General features: G+C 44.5%; 2 protein-coding genes across 3 annotated transcripts in view; both read right to left on the reverse strand.

The window, feature by feature from the left end:
• Positions 1-10,804, reverse strand: part of LOC120997417 (isoamyl acetate-hydrolyzing esterase 1 homolog) — a 31,788-nt gene extending 20,984 nt beyond the window's left edge. The window contains exons 1-2 of the mRNA XM_040427497.1: positions 10,743-10,804; positions 3,395-3,463 (exon numbers count right to left, since the gene is read on the reverse strand). Coding sequence (XP_040283431.1) covers positions 3,395-3,442 — 48 coding nt within the window. The 5' untranslated portion in view covers positions 3,443-3,463; positions 10,743-10,804. The remainder of the gene's footprint in view (positions 1-3,394; positions 3,464-10,742) is intronic.
• Positions 1-21,868, reverse strand: part of CPSF3 (cleavage and polyadenylation specific factor 3) — a 67,539-nt gene that overhangs the window by 16,105 nt on the left and 29,566 nt on the right. The window contains exons 13-18 of one of the 2 annotated variants that reach the window (XR_005778167.1): positions 18,387-18,485; positions 16,902-16,996; positions 14,896-14,983; positions 14,134-14,203; positions 13,882-13,978; positions 13,020-13,212 (exon numbers count right to left, since the gene is read on the reverse strand). Coding sequence is in view for 1 of the 2 variants with exons in the window: in XM_040427489.1 (XP_040283423.1) it covers positions 13,108-13,212; positions 13,882-13,978; positions 14,134-14,203; positions 14,896-14,983; positions 16,902-16,996; positions 18,387-18,485 (554 nt within the window). In the remaining variant the exon portion in view is untranslated. Of the gene's footprint in view, positions 1-12,946; positions 13,213-13,881; positions 13,979-14,133; positions 14,204-14,895; positions 14,984-16,901; positions 16,997-18,386; positions 18,486-21,868 lie in introns of those variants that run through there. The other variant, XM_040427489.1, reaches the window with a different exon arrangement.

The raw sequence follows: 21,868 nt of genomic DNA on the forward strand, positions 1-21,868 counted from the left end.
ACTCCAAGTCAATCACACTTCTGTGAAATCAAACTGTCAACTTAGGAAGCAACACTGAGCGACAATCAATTTCACATGCTGTTGTGCAAATGGGATAGACAACAGGTGGAAATTATAGGCAATTAGCAAGACACCCCCAATAAAGGAGTGGTTCTGCAGGTGGTCACCACAGACCACTTCTCAGTTCCTATGCTTCCTGGCTGATGTTTTGGTCACTTTTGAATGCTGGCGGTGCTTTCACTCTAGTGGTAGCATGAGACGGAGTCTACAACCGACACAAGTGGCTCAGGTAGTGCAGCTTATCCAGGATGGCACATCAATGTGAGCTGTGGCAAGAAGGTTTGCTGTGTCTGTCAGCGTAGAGTCCAGAGCATGGAGGCGCTACCAGGAGACAGGCCAGTACATCAGGAGACGTGGAGGAGGCCGTAGGAGGGCAACAACCCAGCAGCAGGACCGCTACCTCCGCCTTTGTGCAAGGAGGAACAGGAGGAGCACTGCCAGAGCCCTGCAAAATGACCTCCAGCAGGCCACAAATGTGCATGTGTCTGCTCAAGCGGTCAGAAACAGACTCCATGAGGGTGATATGAGGGCCCGACGTTTAGAGGTGGGGGTTGTGCTTACAGCCCAACAGCGTGCAGGACGTTTGGCATTTTCCAGAGAACACCAATATTGGCAAAATCGCCACTGGCGCCCTGTGCTCTTCACAGATGAAAGCAGGTTCACAGTGAGACATTGTGACAGACGTGACAGAGTCTTGAGACGCCGTGGAGAATGTTCTGCTGCCTGCAACATCCTCCAGCATGACCGGTTTGGCATTGGGTCAGTAATGGTGTGGGGTGGCATTTCTTTGGAGGGCTGCACAGCCCTCCATGTGCTCGCCAGAGGTAGCCTGACTGCCATTAGGTACCGAGATGAGATCCTCAGACCCCTTGTGAGACCATATGGTGGTGCGTTTGGCCCTGGGTTCCTCCTAATGCAAGACAATGCTAGACCTCATGTGGCTGGAGTGTGTCAGCAGTTCCTGCAAGACGAAGGCATTGATGCTATGGACTGGCCCGCCCGTTCCCCAGACCTGAATCCAATTGAGCACATCTGGGACATCATGTGTCGCTCTATCCACCAACGTCACATTGCACCACAGACTGTCCAGGAGTTGGCAGATGCTTTAGTCCAGGTCTGGGAGGAGATCCCTCAGGAGACCGTCCGCCACCTCATCAGGAGCATGCACAGGCGTTGTAGGGAGGTCATACAGGCACGTGGAGGCCACACACACACTACTGAGTCTCATTTTGACTTGTTTTAAGGACATTACATCAAAGTTGGATCAGCCTGTAGTGTGTTTTTCCACTTTAATTTTGAGTGTGACTCCAAATCCAGACCTCCATGGGTTAAAAATTGGATTTCCATTTTTTTATTTTTGTGTGATTTTGTTCTCAGCACATTCAACTATGTAAAGAACAAAGTATTTCAGAAGAATATTTAATTAATTCAGATCTAGGATGTGTTATTTTTGTGTTCCCTTTATTTTTTTGAGCAGTGTATACTGATAGAACATTCTCCGCCAAGCTAAGTGATGGATTCCCACAGGAAAGACTTGTTTCAAGTCCTTCCCATTTAAGATCCTAGATCCCTGTCATTTGTCTTAATGGTCTTACCAAAGTCATATGTGTGAAAATAGTCCATGATGGGGCGGAAGGATACAGTTATCTCTTCTAAGTTATATCCTCGGATGGATTTGCCCATCTTGAGGTCATGTGATGTGTAGTTGGTTAGGGGGGGGGGGGGGGGGGGGGGGGCAGAATGTATTTAGCATTCTATATTGATGTCTAGGATTAGACATGCCCATCTTGATATCATGAGGTTTTCTCTGAACAGAAGTAATGTATATAACTTATGTTCATATTTTGATATCCTAACCTAATAATAGCTTGGTTATAATGTGACAAGTTATTTCCACTCACATGTATTGTTAAGCTTGTAATGCTTTATATTAACGCTATATATATTCATTTGCATGTATCATTGTGTTTTTTTTACTTATATATGTTTATAATCTTGTAACCAATAAATCTGCATATTTTTATAATACCTGTGTATTATTGTATAATGCAGAACTACATGTTTATCATTAACGTCATCTCACGTCAAAAATAACTTATTTATCTGAGGAAATAGTCGGACTCAGATGTGAATTGTATCAATTAGGTTGTCTACAATTCACCAGGTCATGATTTTAAGAATTTATGACTAATTTTATAAATTTTATTTTTTTATGGTTAATTATTTTTATGACCATAATAATTTTTAATTGAATTATTACCCCCCGACACTCCCCACAGGCGGATGCAAAGGGGCCCGAATAACATGAACACTGCAGGAGTCCAGTCAGCCAATCCAGAGGGAAGCCAGGGCCTGGAAGTAGGTGCTGGGGTAGGATGTAGTAGGTCCTCCGGGTGCGGGGCCACAGCTGGGCAGGGAGTCCAGGTGGAGAGGGGTCCCTACCTAATACCCTGGAGGGCTGACGTGAAACTAGAGGGGAGAAGTCCTAAATCCAGGGAAAATTCGGGAGCGCAGACCAGCTGTGGTGATATAGGGATTAACCTCTCAGTGACCAGAGTGTCGGGACAGGAGGAGAAGTCCCCAGTTCTGTCTGGAGCCCGGTCAGCTAGGTGGATGTGTTAACCCTTGGAGTGGGTTGGGTTGTGTGAAGGGGGGAGCAATACCTTTTCACCATTTTATGCCCCTTCCTCATGTCCAGCCGGGTCACCTTCGTCGGCATGCTGTCTCTTGGGCAGGGAAGCTAAGCCTAAAAATGCAGTGACTTGATGAATAAGGTGATTTGATGGTTGGTGAGTGATGGTGGATTTGCATTCTAAAGGCAGGGAACGAGCAAAAGCCGCTGGTCTCCCTCCTCGAGTGTGGGGTAACAGGAGGTTAGAACCATCCATGTTCCTACTAGAAGATGAAGAAAAAAATAACAAACAATGTCAGCAGATCTGCAAGCAGACGTGTCTGCCTCCTACCAAAGTCATTAGCTCAGGAGGGGTAGAGCGGACATTTAGTGTCTCCTTCTTTTGGTAGCTATACGCACGGTCTTTTATGTCCCCAATGACATGAGTGAGAAAACTGAAATCTAATTCAGCTGTGAGCAAAGATTTCAGTAACAATTCAGTCAGCTTTCTGCGGTGGTCCTAGGTCCTGCCATTGTGGGATGCCAGAGCTCAGAAAATCCCTGGTGATGTCTCCATAGAGGCATGGCAGGGCAGTAAGGATTATAAATGACCTTCTCTGGACAGGACGCCATTTATACACTGAAGCGACGTCTCAGCGCTTTGCCTCCAAATCACCTTCAGCGTGAAGACTGCGGATGCAAGCGAGCAGAAAATCTCCTTACCTCAGTAATGGAATCTCCAAAGAGGAGGACACGGGGATAAGAAATCATCTTGAGATTCAACGTGGAAATCTACAAGACACAGAAGATGGGGATTAATGACAGCACAGCGGCCGCAGTTTTAGGACTGTGTATCACGTATTCCTATGTGAAGTACCGCGGCAGCCGAGCCCCAAGATATTAGTTCTCCTATGTGAGGGCTATAAACTAATTCTAATTGTGTATTATAGAACAGTCATATTGGGCAATAAAGAGTAAAACGGGGACTGGCATTTCACTGAGGGTCAAATCTGGTGTGCTGTATAGTGAAGTACTCAAAGGACGGAGCAGCTGGGGCCCAGGTACTGTGAGTCGTCAGCCCAGTGTAGTGCATACTAATAAGGCTGTGTGGCCCTCCAGTTCACATGGGTTGGGGAAGGTGCCCTCTCCGTACACAGAGACATTGACTAAAAAAATTATTTTACAGGGAGGGATTGAACCTCAGACTTTCTGTATGGAAATTTACCACTATACTATAGAACTGCCCTGGTGTAAGGAGAGGATTTTCTGGGCTTAAACAGCTACTTCAATATATTACTGTTTTCTTCACGTAAAATTAAATAATATTACTGAAATGAAGAAAAAAATTGCACCATTTTTATTTCCGCTCTGTACCAATCACCATACATGTGTTCACTAAATTGTGGGTTTTTATGATGACAGGGCTACCAAATACTGTTATTGTAATGGTTTTTGCTCCGTTATTTTTTTTATAACAGCTGCAAAGTAAAAGTTACTTTTTAGTGTTGAATCTATTTTTATTGAATAGAAAAAGAACACAACAATCATACATAGCAACCAAGACATTGTATGAAAAGTATATCTCCAATTCCATTTCCAAGACCATGTAAAACATAAAATAAAGTGCACAGATGGATTCAGAGACCACCATATTTCTCTGGGACGCAACCATGAAGACCAGAGAAAACAAATGCCATCAAATAAATGCTAAAGGAGAGGTTCAGCAATATTAGATACATACAGTACGATATGAAGAACCTTGACTACTGAAAGGGAAGGCAAAAGGAACTTAGGACACAATCCTGAGATACTCAGTGATGGCGTTTTGAACAAAGGGCTACTAATATGTAACTCTTAAGTGAAACAGATTAAATCGTTAACCTAGGAGAGACAGGGGGACAGACAAGAACAAAACACGACGAAACAAAAGACAGGGGAGGGAGGGGGGGTGGAAAGTAGGGGGGGCGGGGGGGAAGGGGAAAGGACAAGACATCATATCACGTATCCCAGGTACAGTCACCTGAGACCAACCAGGTTTGAAAACGAGAGGAGCTCCTAAATTGATTCCAAGGTTCCCAGGTTAGTGCAAATGTTTGGACTTGGTTACAGGCCTCAGCTTCCATTTCTTCCATCCTGAATAAGGCATCCAGGGCACGTATCCACGTAATTCTCTGCAAACTGTCTGAGGATCTCCACTGGCGTGGTATGATCTGTCTCATAGAAAGGACAAATGTTTTAAGTACTCCCTTTTTGACATGTTTGATCCTACCCGGGAATATAGAGAGCAGGGCAATCAAAGGGGAGGGAGATATAGTAGACCGGTAAAGTGCATTATACAGAGAAAAAACATCTTGCCACAAAGGGGCGACCCCAGGGCAGTCCCACCAGATATGTAGCATGGAACCAACCTCTGAATGGCACCGCCAACAGGTGTTGGGGACCGATGGATAAAAATGATGCAACTTAACCGGCGTCCTATACCAACGAGTAAGGATCTTATAGTTCAACTCCTGTAAACGACAGGACCTGGATGATTTATGCGTAAATAAGAGGGAACGATTCCATTGCTCAGAGGACAGGGAGAACGTCAGTTCACTCTCCCAACCAGAGGCAAACCCAACACCTCTCATCTGTTCAACGAGTGATAGGTCCCCATCTCCACCGGCACCCAGCAAGCCATATATCAAAGAAATACCATGATCTGGGCCTGTGTTGGCAACACAGAGCTTTTCAAAATTTGTCAGAGGGGCAGACAGCTGCGATCCGGGAGCCAGAGAGCCCAAGAAGCTACGAAGTTGAAAGTAGTGGAACCAGCGGCTCGGGGAGTTTTGGAATATGTGTGATAGATCCACGAGAGGTAGGAGCCCTGAGCTGTTAAAGATGTCCCTAATTAGGATCCGGGGCGGGGGAATTGTGCGGAAGAAGGGGAGATTCTTGATCTGTGAGGGGAGGCCAGGATGAGCCACAATATGCGTCAAAGGACCCGGTGCGGAGATTAACTTGATTTTGGAGGCAAATCTACTCCATAGTTTGATCAGGATCTGAAGTAGGGGAGAACAAAGAGTATGTAGAAGGCTATTTAGTGTTGCTATAGGGAGCCAAAATATCCCAGGTACCATATGGGGCTCGAGGGTGTGTTCTATGTCTACCCAAAGTTTCAGAGATCGTTTGTGTATAAGGTCTAGAACACAATTAGAAATGGAAGCTCTAAAATATGCCTGGAAGTCAGGAAGGCCAGCTCCCCCCACACTCTTCGCTCTGGATAAAACTCTGTAACTCACCCTGGCCTTAGTGCCATTCCAGATAAACCTAGAAGCTAATGACCGCAATTGGGCAAAAAAACTATTTGGTATAATACACGGGGCAGTCTGGAACAGGTAGAGGAATTTGGGTAAGATATCCATCTTTAGGGCATTTATTCTACCAAACCAAGAAATCTGCAGGGGGGACCACTTCTGGAGAGAAGCCTCTACCTTCCTAAATAAGGGTTTGTAGTTCATTTGAAAGAGGAGATTGGGGTTTGCTGGGAGGTTAATGCCTAAGTGGCGAATCGAGTCCGAGGCTACTTTAAACGAGAAGCTTTCTTTAACATGAGAAATTTCCCTGCGTGGTAACGAAATATTCAAGATTTCAGATTTCTGGATATTAACTTTGAAGTTACTAAGCCTCCCAAATCTCTCAAATTCCCGCAGGACCGAAGGAAGGCCTATTCTGGGGTCCGAGAGATAGAGAAGCAAATCATCGGCAAAAAGGGAAAGTTTATGCTCCTTAGTTCCAACTCTCACCCCCTTTATATCTTGATTATTGCGCAGCGCATTAGCTAAGGATTCCATGGTCAGAATATATAGGAAGGGGGATAAGGGGCAACCCTGGCGTGTACCATTCTTGATAGCAAAAGGTGTGGATAAAAGGCCATTAGCCCTTACCTGAGCTGAGGGAGAAGAGTAGAGAGCCATAATACGTTTAATCATTTTAGAACCGAGTCCTAAATGCTCCAGGGTTAAGGTTAAGAAGCCCCAATTGACCCTGTCAAAGGCCTTCTCTGCATCCACTGAAAGTAAACACAGAGGAGACCTAGTATTCCTAGCTCTAGCTATGATGCCCAAGGTCTTCAAGGTACTATCTCGAGCTTCCCTGCCCGGGACAAAGCCCACCTGTTCCTGATGGATATACTTCGGGATGAGGGGGTGTAATCGTAAGGCTAGTAATTTAGCGTACACCTTTAGGTCCACGTTGTAAAAGTTACTTTTTATTCTAAAGTTATTTTACAGGTTTTTGCCGGGAATTAAACCCCCGGCCTTCTCTATGGCAGGCAGCAGGTTTACCACTACACTGTAGACCTGCCCTGTTATAAAAATAGGATTTTCTGTGCCTGAAAAGCTACTTTAAAAGGGTTTCTACCACCAGAAATACCGTTATGTAGCTGACTGACATTGGCGATGCGCTAATATCAGCACTACATAACAGTATGTTTTTTACCTTTCTTCCTGCAGCCGTTTTGGTAAAATAAGCACTTGTATAATATGCTAATGAGCCTCTAGGTGCTATGTGGGCGTAGATTCCGCACCTAGAGGCTCCGTCTACTCACCCTTTATCCCACCCAGGTCCCCTGTTCTGCCCGCCCCGCTCCTCTTGATTGATGTGACGGTTCGCAGCATCGTTGACGAAATCCCGCGCCTGCGCCGTTCAATTCTGTATTCGGCGCAGTGAGTGAATGATGCGCTCCTGGTGCCGGATTCCTCACTGCGCCTGCGCCGACTACGTCACAGTGAGGAAGCCGGCATCAGGAGAGCAGCCTTCACTCACTGCGCCTGCGCCGAAGACAGAAGTGAACGGCGCAGGCACGGGATTTCGTCAACGATGCTGCGAGCCGTCACATCAATCAAGAGGAGCGGGGCGGGCAGAACAGGGGACCTGGGCAGGATAAAGTGTGAGTGGACGGAGCCTCTAGGTGCTGATTTTACGCCCACATAGCACCTAGAGGCTCATTAGCATATTATAAAAGTGCTTATTTTACAAAAACGGCTGCAGGGAGAAATGTCAGAAACATACTGTTATGTAGTGCTGACATTAGCGCATCGCCAATGTCAGTCAGCTACATAGCGGTATTTCTGGTGGTAGAAGCCCTTTAACAATAATACTATTTAATATTATACATGTGAAGAAAACAATATTACTATTTAGTAGCTTTTTAAGCACAGAAAATCCTATTTTTTATAACAGAGCAGTTTTATAGTGTATTGGGTAAGCCTACTATACAGGGGGTCTGGGGTACAATTCCCAGCGGAGACCTATAAAACAAGTTGTTTAGTTAAAGTTATGACAGAAAAATATAACTTTTACTTTCCAGGTTTTAATGGTAAAATTTAAAATTTTCTGCAATAAATACAAAACAATACAATTAGGCCTCTTTCACACTGGCGTGTGCGGCCCGTTGCCGTATTTTGTGGGCCGCAATACACGAGCACAGTCCATGGGGCAGCCGCAGCGGATCTATTCACTTGAATGGGTCCGCGATCCGGCCGTTCCGCAAAAAGATAGGACATGTTCTATCTTTTTGCGGAACGGAAGTACGGGACGAAACCCCACGGAAGCACTCCGTAGTGCTTCTGTAGGGTTCCGTTCCACACCATTCCGCATCTCCGGACCCTCAAGTAAATGGGTCTGCATCCATGATGCGGAATGTCCACGGAACGATACCCGGGTATTGCGGATCCGCAAATGCAGTCTGCAATACGGCAACGGGGTGCACACGCCAGTGTGAAAGAGGCCTAAATGCGTTTTTGTCACATACCTACTATTAAATATCACAAAACAGTATTTGGTATCCCTGTAATCATAATAACCTGCACAATATAGGGAACACGTCACTTATGGTGATCGGTGAACAGCAAAAATAAAAATGGCGCAATTATATATATTTTTTTTATTCATTTAAGGCTACTTTCACATATGCCCGGTCACAGAACACAACAAATTCTGGTGCACTCCGTTCCGGTTTGTTCAGGTTTGTCCCCATTGACAAAGAATTAGGCCAAAACTGAAGCACTTTCCTGTGCTGGATCTCAAAACCGGAAAGAAAATCGCATATGTGAAAGTAGCCTTACCCTAAGGGCTCATGCCAATGAACATGTGCCGGCCGGGCCCGTAAGATACGGGCCCTGACCGTTCTGGGCGGTGTGGAATGGAGGCGCAGAACCCCACGGAAGCACTACGGAGTGCTTTCTGTCCATGCCTCTGCACCACAAAAAAGTAGTGCATGCACTACTTTTTTGCGGTGCGGACCGTCGGAAGTGGATCGTGGACCCCATTCAAGTGAATGGGTCCGCGATCCACATGTGACGGCCCCGCGGACATGTGACGGTTGTGGGCATGAGCCCTTAAGTTGATAGAAATGCAAATCTTAGGGTGGGTTCACATCACGTTTTATGCCTCTGTTTGACGTACACGTTAGGAAAAAAAAAAGGGATACAAAAACGCAGCACACCACGTTCTTGTATCCTGCACAGTCCGGTTTTTACAATGGAACTCTATGGGGAACGGATGCCACTGTATGGTATTAGTCTGGGGCATCCATTTAACGTATACTTTTTTTTTTTTTATATATACGTTAAGCGGACAGGAAAAAACGTGATTTGAACCCACCCTTACTAATGTGTATGGCAAAATGGCCTGACGCAAAATAGAAAGTTATGGCTATGAATGTGAGAAAGGCCTAGGGGTTGGGGGCCCACACGGTTTGCCTGCATAGGGCCCTGAAATTCCTGATGGCGGTCCCGGACATGACTGGAGGCCATTACCCGCACCCCCAACCACAAGATGATACACTGGAGAGTTGTCCGGACTCCCGGCTGGTAACATAATCTGCTGATATAAGGGCATATACTGGGCCGATATTGGCGCTATAAGTGGCTGGTGACGGGGCTTGAGAGAATTTTTTAAAAGTGAGCAGGGGAAGGCGGGATCTCCGTGGCGCAACTCATTTAACAGAACACTTCCACACATTACACCAGAAATCTACATTTAGGGTTCTGGCGCACGGACAGCAAACGTGACAAATTTATGAAGGAATGCGCCTCTTAACTGGTCGGATCTTCTACCAGTGGGGATTTTACTCAGATCGGTCTGTAATGCTGGTCAAAAACCCCCGCTTGGGTCCGTTTTTCACCGAGGGCGGGCATTCTTCTGATTTTTTATATTTTTTTAGGGTCATGAAAAATGGACGACATGCTGACGCCACACAGCTGAAAAAAAAGGGACAACTGGAACAAAGTCGGAGACAATCGTGAAGTAACATGGAAGGAAAATGGTCAGACAGAAAACGGATGAGTTTTACGTCGCTTGTGTGAATAAGCCCTAAGGGAACTTTCACACTAGCGTTTTTGTTTTCCGGTATAGAGTTCCATCACAGGAGCTCAATACTGGAAAAAAAAACAGAGTTTTATCCTAATGCATTCTGAATGGAGAGTATTCCGTTCAGGATGCATCAGTTCAGTCCCTCTTACGTTTTTTGTACGGAGAAAATACCGCAGAATGCTGCAGCTCTCTCTCCGGCCAAAAACCCTGAACACTCGCCGGAATGCCGGCATTAAATTTACATTGAAGTGTATTAGTGCCAGATCCGGCTTTCCCATCTGCACATGCGCAGGCCTTTAAAAATGCAAAAAAATGAATACCGGATCTGTTTTTCCGGATGACACCGGAGAGACTGATCCGGTATTTCAATGCATTTGTCAATGCAAGTACCGTTAAGATGCAATGACGCAACCATGAGTGATCTCACCCAGTTGTGAAATTACAGCTCCCAGCATGACCTAAGTACCATCCTGTGGCTATCAGGGCTTGCTGGGAGTTGTAGTTTCACAAGAGCTGGAGACCACATGAATTGTATCTGACAGCAGGGGGCAGTAGTGAGCTTAGTGATCCCCCTCAGCACAGTATGGGAGGATCTGCCTATAGAGAAGTGACCCCGGTGCCCCCCGCACATCCTGTGGACGATCCCGGCAGCCGCTGCTCAGTGACACGGCCTCTAGATCCATAAACAGCAATGAGAACACTCACAGAACCCTACCCAGGTGTCGGAGCCGGCTCCGGGAGAGGAGGAGCGTGACGCGTCACATGACCAGACCTGCCCACAAGCCACGCCTCCTCCCAGACACAATGCCGCAGCTTCTTCCTCCTTGAATGACCAGAACAGCGACATCTAGTGTCCATCGACGGAAGTCCGGCTTGTCTTCATATTGCATCTAATTTTCCACAGGGGAAAACATATCGTTTTGTACATTTTTTTTTTTTTTTTTTTTTTACGCTGCATTGATTCATCATTTATCATAAATGTTACTATAATTACTCCTGGTGTAACAGGTTTGGTAATATGGCGCCAAATTTCTTTGCTAATGGCCTGGTCCATATTTGTATAGTATAGTGAAATACAATTTCTGCAGGGAAGACACAGAAATGAGTCCAAGTTCCATCTGAGCAAGGAGTAATTGGCAGAAGTCGCCACACATAAAATAAAGCTCGTGTGTGTCATGGAAAGCTGTGCTGTGGTCTCATATACTTTGTGGATCAGTGGTTCCGTTTTCATGATCTCTGCTTGCTAACATTGAATGGAATCCTTTGTTGTTCACTTGCAGTGGATAAATCTGTCCTGATGACGTAGTGGACACAGTTCTGTCCTCTGGAGGGTGATGTCCATGTGGGACCTCATTAGCTGCAGCAGCAGAATCTGCAGTTACCTGCGGACATGCTGCGCATAGCAAGAGGTAAAACCGGAAGGGACAGGCTGCTGATCTCAGATCCACACCACAGGTCAGTTCACACTGTAACATTTTACAGAAGTGTGTGGCTACGATATGGTAAAATGCCCCCACGTTAAAGGGTTTTGCCAACCAGCATATATGAATATAAATTCTTTAGTAATTGCATGTAATCAAATATGTAATACAGCGACTGAGCTATTCAATAAAATGTATCTGTGTAGCGCCACCTGCTGTTTGTCCTTTTCCTTATTTCTGGTCCACCTCACTGAGGTGGTCAAATGCGCTCAGTTTACATTTTCGACTGCCACCTGTATCTTCTGTTAGAAGCTGCGTCAGTTACAGGAAAAGAGCTGCAGCAGAAAGGCCCCCACCCCCCTGAGAAGGGACATATCCCCTTATCTGCAGCAGAAAGGCCCCCACCCCCCTGAGAAGGGACATATCCCCTTATCTGCAGCAGAAAGGACACATCCCCTGAGCTGCCAGCCTGAAGAGAATCCAGCAGAACAATTAGAGCAATGAATGCGGAGATCTCTGGATCCATGTGAGGTACAGGGCTGGTTGTAGCTTTGTTAGAAAGGGATTGGCATGTACTATATGATGTCTGATGTCATGGGATAACCTCTTCAAGGCAGTCTGATTAAGGCCTTAACGCAACCCTCTGGATCAAGAACAAAACCAAACAAAAAAGAAATAATAAATCACATTAATTGGAGAATGAACAGAACACTTGCCCGTGTCCTCCTTTCCATGTGCTGATTTGCAGGCACCTCTTCTGTCATCCAAGATGGCCGCATTGTTCCTCATCTTGTAGTCAGACACTTCCCGCCTGTCCTGCCCTGCTCTTGGGTTGCTCACGTCAGCAGTGCTGTCCAGCCCAAGGGCAGCAGCAGCGTCTTGTTCTACCAACGCAGACTGAGAAGCCGCGTGCCGCCTTGGACGGCAGAATCAGACGTGCGCTGAAAACATGACAAGGAGGGCACCGGGTAAGCGTTCTAGTCATTCTCCAGTCAATGTGAACTTTTGTCTCGACACGGAGGGACACTTTATTAGGCCTGTGGTTGGGTGCTATTTAATCCCTGTAAAGAGCTACTTAAATTTACTACTTGTCCTGTCGCCATTTTCCATTTTGAAAAGTTGGAGGGTATCTAATGCTGGGTATTACACCATGTGAGAAGAGCTTGTAGGAATCTCATAAGATTTCATTTTTCTAATTTTATTCACGCTTTACAGATATTATCACAATCAGTAGGTCTTTGGAGTGTGGGAGAACCCGGAGGAGATCCACACAAACACGGGGAGAACATACAGACTCCATGCAGATACTGTCCATGGTCAGAACATCAATGCTACAGGAGGTGTTCGTTTTGCAGGCACATAGGACTTGGCGATGAATTATCGCTGGGGATTAGATCTCATCTGCACACACACACACACACTCCTTTCTGGAGATCTGAAATGGAATACAATGCACACAAGTCATTACCTATAAAATATTTAATGTTCTGTTGCTTCGCAGCTCCGGTATCAGTCATTACAACTCATTATTTACAGCCTGGAACATTAGCTCAGAAACCGCTAGGGGCGATTTAGGCAGATCCAGCAATGGTTAGGCTCATTCACATACGAGCCATAGGTGCATTACTTATTAAAAGGAAACAAAAAACCCCAGACAGGTTAAAGGGTGGCAGGGGCGAGGGCGTCGTACAGTCTTTGAGCTGCCAGCTGCACCAATTCCCGCAGGGATTCATCTTCATCCAACCCTTCCTCACATTCCACGGTCTAAGGGGTCAAATAAGGGAGATGAGTAAAAGGAAAACCACATGAATTCTGTGAAGAACAAGCATCATGTAATCTGTCAAATTCAAAAAGTCTTTCCCGATAGGACCCCTGAATGAGCCGTCATGGCGGCCATATTGGTTGTGATGCAGCTTTTCCAGGGACGGATATAAATAAGGAGCAGTCGAATAGGATTTTAAAACAGGAACCAAGTTGTTAACAGGGTTGTCTCATCTGGCCGTTCCGAAGGCAAGAGGAGACAGTCCCAACCACCTCCCGGCCGGGAAACTGCAGAGCGCTCTGGCGCTCGCCGTATCAGTAGCTCTCATTGCCGTGCATGAGAGCTACGGAAACCATGTAGCACAGCAAGACCTCTCCAACCATGTCTATAGCATTTACAAAAAGTCAAGCAAATAACTTGGCCAATTCTTCATTGAAGTTTATAGAGCCTCCAAAATCAGAGAAAGGGAAGCACCCTCCCAGAGGTAAGTAATAAACCTATCTTGTGGATCTGCCATAAATGATTAGAATGGAAGTAACCCTTTAAATCTGTCCCGCTGCTGGAAAGGGCTGAAGGCAGGTGGAGGCTCCTGGGCAAACAGGACTAAGACCAGATTACAGGAAAGGAAACCTGTGTCCAGATTTGTGCTTCCATTTCTGTAACGGACATACCCGAGTTTCCAAAGACAAGATAGCCGATTTCCCGTCCACAGTGACTGTGACAGTGTTGTCATCGTTACTGGTCACGCACTCCTCGCCAAACATGTCCCTGTAGTGAGAACAGTGTGGAAGACATAACCAGACATGTTATACACCGTGAGAGTCCAATCATCTCTATCCTTCCCAAAGAAGCTTCATTTGCTATTGCTCCCTGTACAATCTCACTATGGTTCCATTAGGTAAGGCCCGAGCCCCCACACTTACTGAAGCATAATCTCCAGTCTCTTCTTGTACGCCTCCACGTCCACTCCTTTACTGACTCTATGAGTCGCCGCTGGGAAAATACAAAAAAAAAAATATATATTAAAATGTGTCTCCAGTATAAAAGTCACTGTAAAAAGCATGACCTGAATAGGTTACTGAGGTGCAACTAAATAAATGGCTCCTAGTACATGCCAGAGACAACAGTTTAGAGTCCCTTTAAAGGGGTATTCCCATCTTAGACAATTGGGGCATATCGCTAGGATATGCCCCCATTGTCTGATAGGTGCAGGTCCCACCGCTGGGACCCGCACCTATATCGAGAACAGAGCGGGGAGCGCTGTGGCTGGAGGACCCCAGATTTCCCAGGGTCGTCCACCACCAAGCGCTAATCCTCGCCTCTCCCATAAAAGTGAATGGGAGCGTGCCGCGCATGCTCCCATTAATTTCTATGGAGCAGACGGCAATAGCTATTTTCGGCGGTCCCATAGAAATTACTGGAGGGCGGCTGCGCATGGCGTAGTGCGCTCTCCTTCACTTTCGGGGCTCCGTTCTCGATATAGGTGCGGGTCCCAGCGGTGGGATCTGCACCTATAAGACAATGGGGGCATATCCTAGAGATCACTGGCTGACTGCTCCCTTCCTTATTAGAATCTACAATCTATGAGACTGATGTAAAACTAGGAGTATAACTACTACTGCAAGCATGGAATATATGAGATGGGTGTGGTATCCGGTAGAACCATACAATTCTGGCCCGCCTACCTTTCTGTATACGAGGATTTGACTGCAGCTCCAGGACCACTGTGGCCACGGTGTCGGCATACATATCATTGGAGGGATTTGCCACCCACTGGACGGAAGAAGATGCAATTAGGTTAAACAATCAATCTGATAACCACATAACCCTATAATATTGTTAAGCCCTTCAGGGCAAAGTCATGTTTGGCCTTCAGGACGGCTCAAAACCTCAGACTATTTTCTTTTTTTTTCCATAACATTTTATTCCATTTTTGTGAGCATTCAAAGTTACAGATTATCTGGACATTAATATAAGTACAGTATGACATATAGATCAAGTACAGCATGTATTCTCCAAAAATACAAACATCTCATATGTTATTCCCACAGTAACTATGGCAACCACCCCCCCACTACTGTCTGAATGCATCTCTACTCCTCTACACACTATTTCCTCTTATAATAAGAAAGTTATTATTTATGACACTTTCAACTTCCCCACTTCTCCTCGTATATCCTTTTCTGGGGGTACCACTCTGTATACTTAAAGTTATTCATGAGAGACTGAATTTCTTCTGTTGATAAATGTTTGGCAATGAAAGTCGACCATTTATTCAAAAATCCAGCTGAACTGTTGTTTTTATGAGAAACTGCTTCTAACTGGTCCATTAACAGATAATATCTCATTAGACCTTGAAACTCCCCACTTGTGGGAACCTGTGTCTCCAACCATTTTTGTAGCAGACATTTTAAAGCTACCAATAGAACCCCATCTATCAATTTGGGTATTGATATCGTATCCGGGTACATATGGAATAGAACCACCTCTGGTTCACATGGTAAATCTATGTTCCACGTATCTTTAATCCATGACAATACCCATTCCCAATATTGTCTTGACTTGGGGCATAACCACACTCCATGGTCTAGATCCGCTCTCACCAATCCACATTTTGGACACTTGATCAGTCTGGTGTCTCCACTGTTCGATGGAGATATATCGCTCTGTGTATCAGTTTCAACAGACTATTTTAATAGTGATGCCAGCCCTTGAAATCATGGCTCCAAGAGGGTCCCTCCCACTTGATGGAGGCACCAAGGGGGTTATCTCATCACGTAGGCACAGTGGCAGTGCTCATGTGATCACCTTAATGTAACTGTATTTCAAGGCATTTTAACTACCAAAGATCCCTGATGTAGCATTACATCAATGAGACTTTAAAGGGGTTGTCCAGGCTTTTAACATTGATGACCTATCCTCATGATCGGTCATAGATATCAGATCAGCGGGGGTCTGACACCCCCACCGATCAGCTGTATGAGGACAGGACACGGGCAGAGTGCACGTGCAGTCTCTCTTCCTGCTGCTATGTCTATGGCAAAGAGACGGCAAGTGCACACTGTCTCCTCACACAGCTGATCATTCATCTGATATTCATGACCTATCTTGAGGATAGGTCATCGATCTTAAAAGCCGGAATAACCCCTTTAAGATTGCTGAGGCTGAGTGGCCTATCAATGTGGACCTGTTTGGTCCCGTAGTTGTGGGCTGCCCAAGTTGAATGCTTTTAGCAGAGTTGCCCGGTTAGGCTTACAGGCCAAACGTGGGTTAATAATTGTAGTGACATTTCATGAAGGTCAAAAAGGTAAGCCAGAACTCTCCCCATATTACCTCTCGTGCCAGGGCCCGGTCCAGTCCGTAGTGTAATCCAGGAAAACAACGAAACAGTGACATTTCATGCATGTCCTAAAAGAGTCACTGGATGGTGCAGCCATGTGACCATACATTACTATGGCAAAATTTCAATGGGAACAGAAAAACTCAGACTAGTTCACAAGAATGTTTTTTTCCCCTACAGGTCCTTGTGTTTTAGTACTGCCTACAAAATCTTTCACAATTTGCGCACCACCGTTAAGAGTCTACGCTACTTCACCCTTTCTGAACATAAAAACTTTTCTACTGAAAATGACCAAAAACGACCCTGAACAGTTTCAGTTAAGAGGAAAACTTATAAGAAAACTCTGCTCACCTCCAATATGACCATTCCTTGCTCCTTTACCACTGTGATTGCCTTGAAGACCCTCACACAGTCCTTTTCATTCACTTCAATTTCTTCCACTTCTCCTGGAAGAGTGAAGACACCAGGAAAGCATTATCATGGGTGGCCACAACGGCTTGGTTTTCATAGCGGCGAGTATCCTGCTACAGATATTTTTCTGAATAAGTTTGCGTCTGTAATTTTAAGCCAAAACCAGGAGCCGGTCAAAAAAATACAGACCAAAACAGGCAAGTGTGAAAGTGGACCGACTAATATCTGGATTACCCCCTTTGCATCTTGTGACACACATGTACTGGATCTGGGCATGGGGAGTGTATGAAGAAGTCTCAGGAGCCAAGCTCTCGCCATGCATGGAGTGTGGCCACTGTGTTATACAGCTAACACTCGCCTGGAGTTATTGGCGTCAATAGTGACTGCAGCATCTAAGACGTTGAACAGAGGGATGAGGCCTCATCTGTCCTCCAAAACGGGCTTGATCCTTGAGGGATTGTTTGACAGTGAAAGAAATTACAGCAGCTACAGGTAGTATTAAGAAATCAGAGACACCAATGCTCACTAGTTAAATCCTGGCTGTGACAGGGGTGACACTCCAATGATCCCGCCAGTCTGTTTACTTCCCTGGGGTGGTGACATACTGTACCATCCTTCATCCACATGACCACCACATCCAAATCACTGACCTCAGTGGTGACGCTAGCATGTACGTCACATAACCACAAAGGCCAGTGAGCAGTCAAGTAGATGAACGGCATGTCATCACCCCAGGAAAGGGAACACTGGAATGTCAGCACTGCAGTGGTGGGGGATTTAACAGGTAAGTAATGTTTTTCTAGGTTATAACATTTCCTGCAGCTATGGTATTTAAATTTGTTGAACAACCTCTTTATAAAGTTCACCGGTATCCATTGATGTCACAATAGTGGGAAGGGAGGACATGGTGCACTTTTACTAGATTTAGGGCAAGAGAAAAATTTTTTTTTGCTAGAGACTCTAAAATTAGGACTCGTGCACATGAGCGTATTTTCTTTCTTTCCGCGTCCGTTCCGTTTTTTTTTTTTTGGTGGACTGTATGCCAAACCAGTTAAATCAATGAGTCCGAAAAAAAAAAAAAAAAAAAAAAAGTAATTCATGTGCATTCCGTTTCCATATATCTATTTCCATTCTGCAAAAAAATTAAATAAAAAATAGAACATGTCCTATTATTGTCCGCATTACAGACAAGGATAGGACTGTTCTATTAGGGGCCAGCTGCTTCGTTTTGCAAAATACAGAATGCACACAGAAGTCATCCGTATTTTTTGCGAATCAGTTTTTTGCGGACCACAAAATACATACGGTCGTGTGCAGGAGGCCTTAAATAAAACAAAAAACACTACGAATAAACTTGGACTGCGACACATTCCTACAGCCAAAGCTTTCCAGCACCATAAGTGATAACGGATGAGAGTCACCAACCTGTGAGCTGCTGTAACTGGTAAGATAACAGGTTGAAAGGGCCCGTGTAAGGAATCGCCTGTGTCTGTGTCACTGTGCTCATCGCCAGATCAGTGTAATCTAGGAGAAAGCAGAGCGTGAAAAGAAGTTATTATAACACTTAGAACAGTTTGGGGTGGATTTCAGAGGATTATTGAGACAAGCACTTGTAGCTGTCAAACATCAGTCGTGAAACATCAGGTCTGTACAGGTTTTTAATCCTGGGTTCACATTACTTGTTTTTCCCCTACGTTTAACATACGTGTTGGGAAAAAGAAAAAGGATGCAAAAACACAGTACACTATACTTTTCCATCCCGTATCCATTAAAAAAATATGCATACAATAATGTATATGTTTTTTGTACAATGGAACTCTATGGTGATGTATGCCACCTAGTATGGCATCTGTTTAAAGGTTGTCCTACCCACATTTTCACCCAGACAGCCCCCTTAATAAGGTCATCGGAGCATTTAATGCTCCAATGCTCTCCCTTGCCCTGTGCTAAATTGCGCAGGGAAAAGTCTTTTTTGTTTATGTTTTTACACTGCCAGCGAAGGCTTCTGCCTAGCAGTGCATTCGGTGACGTCACCGACTCTGATGGGCAGGCTTTAGTGCTGCCCAAGCAGTTTTACAGGCTAGGGCAGCGCTAAAACTAGATTTTTGTACTTACCTTAAAATCTGTTTCTCTTCCATTCATTGGGAGACACAGGCTTTGACCATCGGTATGTTGTGCCTTTTCATAGGTAAATGCATTGATATCCAATTATTCTAGTGAAGATGAATGTTCATTGCCTTTAAGAGCCATGCTCGACTATAGTTACAATTTTGTATGTCTTGAGTAGGGCGAAGTAAGGTCGCACAAAGGTGTGTGTAAAAAGGTTTCTACTCTTCAGTGTTATTCTTCTCATGAATGTACCAGTCTGAGAAGCCTCCTTGTCTACTTATAAATTTACGACCGGAGATAAAGATAAGCTCTATGCAGCTGGTGATAATTACATATACAATTAGGTATTTATTAATGAAGCAAAATATATAATATTCATGTATTCATTTAATGAACCTTAGTTAGTCCTTAGCATAAAACAATCAGTAGGACATACATATATATTACATTGTTATATGTTATGAAGACAACATATATCCAGTATATTATATATATTTCTCATTAGGAGAATATTTGTCTCTAAAAGAGTGTCTGTAAAGATGTATGTTTTGTAACAATTAATTACATCTTTGGTATGACAGGAGGTACTGATATCTCTGAGAAAACAAGGCCATGGTCCATAAATCAACAGTGAGAAACATCCAAAGAGACGCCTAGAGGTCTGTCTCTAATTGCTACAAGTGTCGGAATTAATCCCTATAGCTTTGAATTAAAGCTTCTAAGGTCAAATGTATAAAATACGTTTTATTCAGACTTACATAAGTTAACCCTTTATACTATGGTGCAAATAGCTTACACAGCAGTGCCACCTAGGTATGAGTAGGTGACATTACAACAGTAGCAAAAGTGCATTCTGTTATGTAGTCACATTTTTTTTTATCAATGGCCACGCCGATCCGACAATGATTGGAAAGTTCAAAACTAGGAAGGTGTGTCTAACTGATAAGTTTGTGATCATAAACCACACAAAGAGTTTAGAGGAGGAAAAAGGAGGAGAGACAAGTTGAGCTCTCTAGAGGGGTCCATCAAGATGAAAGCCATGGTGAGATGCGCTATGATGGACCACCCAGCTTTCCTAGGAGCAGAAGAAGTGAGATTCCTACTAGGACTTGGTAAGAGACACAGAAAATGATATTTCATTTTATTAAGACTAATTTGATAGTGTGGGTGAAATTATACCATCTAGATTGGCGAATAAATAAATAATTAAATTAATCGATCATCTCCATATTGAGATGTAGTCTTAGGATATTGTGAGGCTTCATTCTACCTGCAGAAGAATCATGAATCATAATTTAGCAAAGCATTAAATGTGTGCTTATATATATGTATATTGATAGAACATTCTTCGCCAAGCTAAATGATGGGTTCCCACAGCAAAGACTTATTTCAAGTCCTTCCCATTTAAGATATGATCTAGCAAAGATCCTAGATCCCTGTCATTTGTCTTAATGGTCTTACTAAAGTCATATGTGTGAAAATAGTCCATGATGGGGCGGAAGGATACAGTTATCTCTTCTAAGTTATATCCTTGGATGGATTTGCCCATCTTGAAGCCATGTGATGTGTAGTTGGTTAGGGGGGGCAGAATGTATTTAGCATTCTATAATGATGTCTAGGATTAGACATGCCCATCCTGATATCATGAGGTTTTCTCTGAACAGAAGTAATGTATAACTTATGTTCCTACTTTGATATCCTAACCTAATAATAGCTTGGTTATAATGTGACAAGTTATTTCCACTCACATGTATTGTTAAGCTTGTAATGCTTTATATTAACGCTATATATTGTAGGAGAGAACCTGGGGTGGTGGTAGACGGGAGGTACGTGCCCCCGGGGGTCCTGGCCCCGGTGGAGTAAGAGCCGGAAAAGTGCATTTTGCAGCGGTTATGCTATTAACACAGCGGATCCGGGCCGGCTCTTATTGGGAGCAGGCAGATATGCGGGCGGGTGCCTGTCTCCCCACGGTCCAGGCCAGGTTTTGCAGGGAAGGGTTAAAACCTGAACAGCAACAAGGGTGTGGTGCGCAATGTGGAGCTTCTGTGTTCTCTGGCTGTGAGAGTAAGAAGTGGAGGTGAGCTGGGCTGTGGGCTGAGGCCTGTAAAGGAGTGTGCAGGGACCCGCAGCTGAAGCCAGGAGGGATCCATGTCCTGTGGCTAGAAGCAGGACCCATGGACTTACTTCACCAAGGAGAAAAAGGTGACATTACTCCTGGCTTTAAATAGACTTTGCTTTATGTGACTGAAACAGGCCTCAAGCAGCCTGCAGCAGGGACTTGCTGTGTTTGAACTATTATTTTGCTGTTGTGTGTGACCACCCTCCCTATGAACTGCACCGTCTTTCACAAATATGCACCGTGTGAATAAACAAAGCATTGTGTTTTACACCAAGACCGGTCTGTGTTGCCTCTATACTGCACTCGCTACCAGAGCGGATCCCCACTAATTATATATATATATTCATTCATTTGCATGTAACATTGTGTTTATTTACTTCTATATGTTTATAACCTTGTAACCAATAAACCTGTGTATTATTGTACAGTATAATGCAGAACTACATGTTTATCATTAATGTCATCTCACGTCAAAAAGAACTTATATAGTCGGACTCAGATGTGAATTGTATCAATTAGGTTGTCTACAATTCACCAGGTCATGATTTTAAGAAGTTGACAAATTTTATAAATTAAATTTTTTTATGGTTAATTATTTTTATGACCATAATTAATACCTAGGAGGCGGACACTGAGCACACAAAGTGTAAGCTCCTCCCTCTTCAGCTATACCCTTCCT

This window comes from Bufo bufo, chromosome 4, assembly GCF_905171765.1.
Source record: "Bufo bufo chromosome 4, aBufBuf1.1, whole genome shotgun sequence".
In the NCBI taxonomy this organism is placed as follows: Eukaryota; Metazoa; Chordata; class Amphibia; order Anura; family Bufonidae; genus Bufo; species Bufo bufo.